General features: G+C 37.5%; 1 protein-coding gene across 2 annotated transcripts; it reads left to right on the forward strand.

The window, feature by feature from the left end:
* The first annotated feature begins 211 nt into the window (after nt 1–211).
* Nucleotides 212–3,448, forward strand: LOC107618467 (rho-N domain-containing protein 1, chloroplastic). 2 transcript variants are annotated; one of them, XM_016320557.3, is made up of 4 exons: nt 212–388; nt 503–672; nt 1,832–3,008; nt 3,118–3,448. In XM_016320557.3, the coding sequence occupies exon 3, from the start codon at nt 1,840–1,842 to the stop codon at nt 2,959–2,961; it is 1,122 nt and encodes a 373-aa protein (XP_016176043.1). In that variant the 5' UTR covers nt 212–388; nt 503–672; nt 1,832–1,839; the 3' UTR covers nt 2,962–3,008; nt 3,118–3,448. The 2 variants fall into 2 exon arrangements, with proteins under 2 accessions (XP_016176043.1, XP_088356755.1); XM_088500629.1 differs by having other exon boundaries at nt 231–388; nt 1,825–3,008.
* The last annotated feature ends 200 nt before the right edge of the window (nt 3,449–3,648 follow it).

Raw genomic sequence — 3,648 nt, forward strand, 5'->3', positions numbered from 1 at the left:
ATTGAAAATTTAATATTTAAAATTTAAAATTCATGGAATCCTGGTTTAAGATTCGGATTCAGGATTTATGTTAGAATTCAAAGACACTCCTTAATTTAATTTTATGAGAGCCCATTAGCATTTGCCATTTTAGTAAAATATTTTTTTATAGTTATTTTGAAACATATTTTTAAGATATATATAAATATAAAATATATTTGTAAGTTCTTTTATGAGAGAGAAGAAGCAAAACGAAGTCGTTTTGAGTAAAAAAAAAAAGCACGCAATGGCAAGCCCTAGTTAGGAGTAGGAACCCAGGCATTCCTCTCTTCTCCGTCTGCTCTCATCCTTTCTCTTATCCCTTCGTTCCACCGCCTCGTCACCTCCTTCCGCCGTCGCCTCAGTTTTGGTAGGTCCTCTGCTCTCTTATAACCCTAGCCCTGATCGCTTCCTTCTCTCCGCTCGCTCTCTCTCTCTCTCTCTCTCTCTCTCTCTTACTTCTTCTATTCACCGCGTGTCTCAGCTCAATCTCTCTTCATTGTGTGTCTGCCGTGCGCCGTCGCTGCTTCTCTGGTCCTCGCTGTTTCTGTCTGTCGTTCCTTCTCTGCTCCCCACCGTGTCTCTTCGCTGCTTCTCTGCTCCTCGCCGTGTCTCTTCTCCTTTCCTAATTCGAGTGACTCGGCCTCTGTTTAGGTAACTCAAGTGTCTTTTCTCCTCTGATTTTAATTGATTTGGTTACTGTTATGATTTTACAACCATGCTAGGGCTACACCAAAATCAACCACCAAAATCAGCCACCTGTACAGGATACACATTGAAATACAAAATATACACTAAAAATATAGTTTATACATAAATATATAGTGGCTAAATTTAACGTGTAAATAGCATTTTTGATGATTTTATTATGATTTGGTATAATGCTGCTCTGTTTTGTTATGAAACTAATCACTATAACTGATTTTAACTGATTTGGTAACTTCTGTTTCTGTTGTGATTTTATGTTACTATGGAATAATGCTGCTGTGTTTATCATGAAATTAATTGATTTGGTTTCTGCTATGATTTTATTATAAAATTAATTCATTTGGTATGGTTTGTTCTATTATGATTTTCTTATTGCTGAGCTAATTGTCTATCCACAAATAGATTCATTTTTGTTTTAAAAACCTGATTTAGTATAATTCTTGTTCAGTTCTTACAATGTCTATCCATGAGAACATTAATGCTCAAGAACTTTCACCCTTCACAAGTGAAAGTGAAACACAGAGCTATGATCCACCGCCAAGAATTGTTATTTTATTATGTTGGAAACTCTCTTGATTTTATTTTCTTTTAATGTGTATGTTGGAGATTTTATTTGTATGTGGATTATGGTAAATTTGTGTATATTGTGTTTTAATATGTTAAATTTGGTTGATTTGTATTGGATTATATTATTATGGTTCTGTTAATTTTTTTCAAGGTTATATCCATGGACACCCGCGGGTATCTGCGCTTCTCGCGGGAAAAATAAAAGGGGACCCGTGACAAGGATGGGGTGGGGAAAAAGAGGGGGGGGGGGGGGGATTTTCATAAACGGGACAGGGGGTGGGGGAGGGGTACCCGCATCCATGGATACCCATTACCAACCTTATCTTTGCTAAGTTCATACACATTAGCATAAATTATTGTTTAGTATATTTTCATCTCTTAGGGGAGGAGAGTTTAGGTTGTCAAAAATAAAGGACACGGCAATATAGTGTATAGTATATTTGCAGAAGATGAAAGGGAGGAGCATAATTGTAATTACTTTCTTCTATTCTCAACTTTCTCTTTGTTGTGGTTGAATTGATATGGTGATAGTTTGCAGGCTGTGGAATGCTAGAAGGAATGTATCTCCCGTGTTCGGGAGTTTCTGGAAGAACAATTGCTCTATATCCTCCTGCCTCATCTCTAGGTCATTACAGAATTCATTCATATGTAAAAATTAGGGGGCTAAAGTGTGCTTCTTTGAAAACATCTTTTGTGTGCGAAGCAAGGAGAAACCCCGACTTCTCCAGGCAAAACAGGTCTGGCTACTCCAGAAGCAGGAACAAGAACAATGAAGGGAGAGATGGCTTTGAGAGCTTTGAGGAAGACATGTTGTCTTTGAAAAATGGACCTTTGGTATCACTTTCTGCCTCAGGTAAATCGCAGACCACATCGGCTCCTGGTCCTAGAGAGAAGGAGATTGTTGAACTATTCAAGAAGGTGCAGGCGAGGCTGCGTGAGAGAGCTGCCAATAAAGAAGAAAAGAAGGTTGAAACCTCACAAGGGAAAAGTAAAGAGAATGGTACCGTGGATTCGCTCCTCAAACTACTGAAGAAACACTCGGTTGAGCAAGTAAAAAGAAGCAGTGGAGGAAGTAAAGGAAGAGATCACAGTGCGGAACAGGTTCAAGAAAGTAGCCAATATAGTAGAGGGCGAAGTAATAAATTTTCAGATTTGGATAGTGCTCCAAGGCACGAATCCCAAGAAGCAAACTCCTCCTCTGTCACTAGGCCAAGGTCAAATTTCCAACGAAGATCCCCTGTTCCTCGCGTAAAATACCAGCCTGTCTCTTACAATGAGGATGTTACGAATGTGGAGCCACTAAGTAGTAGGCTTGGAGAGAACATTCGGGATCAGCTAGGTCTGAAGCATGATGATGAACCGGAGATTGATTCTGAAACAGATATTGATCATGAGCCAGAGCCTGATCTTGATCCAAAGAATGAGTTGTTCTTCCCAGATATTGGCATTGCTGACATGTCAAACGATGATTCTCATGACCATGAACAAACCGAAGAAATCGATCATGATGAGCACATGGAGGAGGAGGAGGAGGAGCTAGCTGTTCACCACGAGGATTTGAGCGCGATGAAGCTTGTGGATTTGAGGGCACTCGCTAAATCTCGCGGTCTAAAAGGGTTCTCAAAGATGAAGAAAGTGGAGCTCTTGGATTTACTAACTGGGAACTGATTCTGATCAATTGATAGGAGGAAAGCAAAAAAGAGGAGACAACACAAGTGAGTTCATAATTTTTCTTTTCCCACCTTACTTCTTTCTCTTTGGTTTGTGTTGTTTTTTTTTTCTTTTTTATTTTTTAATATATATAATTAAAACTAAGTCTTGCAGGTACCGGAGAGCTTGTGGATCATTAGAGTAATCTTGATATATCTGTCTAGAGGAATTTTGGATTTGTGGTTTTTTTTTTTTTTCCAGTCAGATCTGTGAAGTCTTGTCAGTGATTCAGCATATGCTTATGCTTGTGAAATTTCACAATTATACTTAATTGCTTTTTGACTATTTTACTACTATACCATATCTCCTTTTGGTTTTTTCAATAAATGATGTTATATAGATTTTTTAACTAAACAATGTATTTATTTTTGTGAACAAAATATTTGAGTCGATATTTTTATTGTATTAAAAATAAAATCTTAGAAATGAGAGCCCTTTGATGAGAGGTCTTTCTACTATTTAGATGAGCAACTGAATCAGCTGCAAGGATATTTAAGATCAATACAAGAAGGAAATAATTATAATTATAGTTGGTCATGGTCAATATGTATTGTGTCCATTGACTCTAACTAGTATTCCAACGAGTAAAACTACTAGAATGGTATCAAAAGTTCACATCACTAATAAAAATAACTTTAAAAGATG

The sequence above is a fragment of the Arachis ipaensis genome, chromosome B9, assembly GCF_059453495.1.
Source record: "Arachis ipaensis isolate K30076 ecotype BB chromosome B9, ASM5945349v1, whole genome shotgun sequence".
Classification (NCBI taxonomy): Eukaryota; Viridiplantae; Streptophyta; class Magnoliopsida; order Fabales; family Fabaceae; genus Arachis; species Arachis ipaensis.

Coding starts and splice junctions, on each gene's coding strand:
- LOC107618467 (XM_016320557.3), top strand. CDS start 1,840: ATGCTAGAAGGAATGTATCTCCCGTGTTCGGGAGTTTCTGGAAGAACA.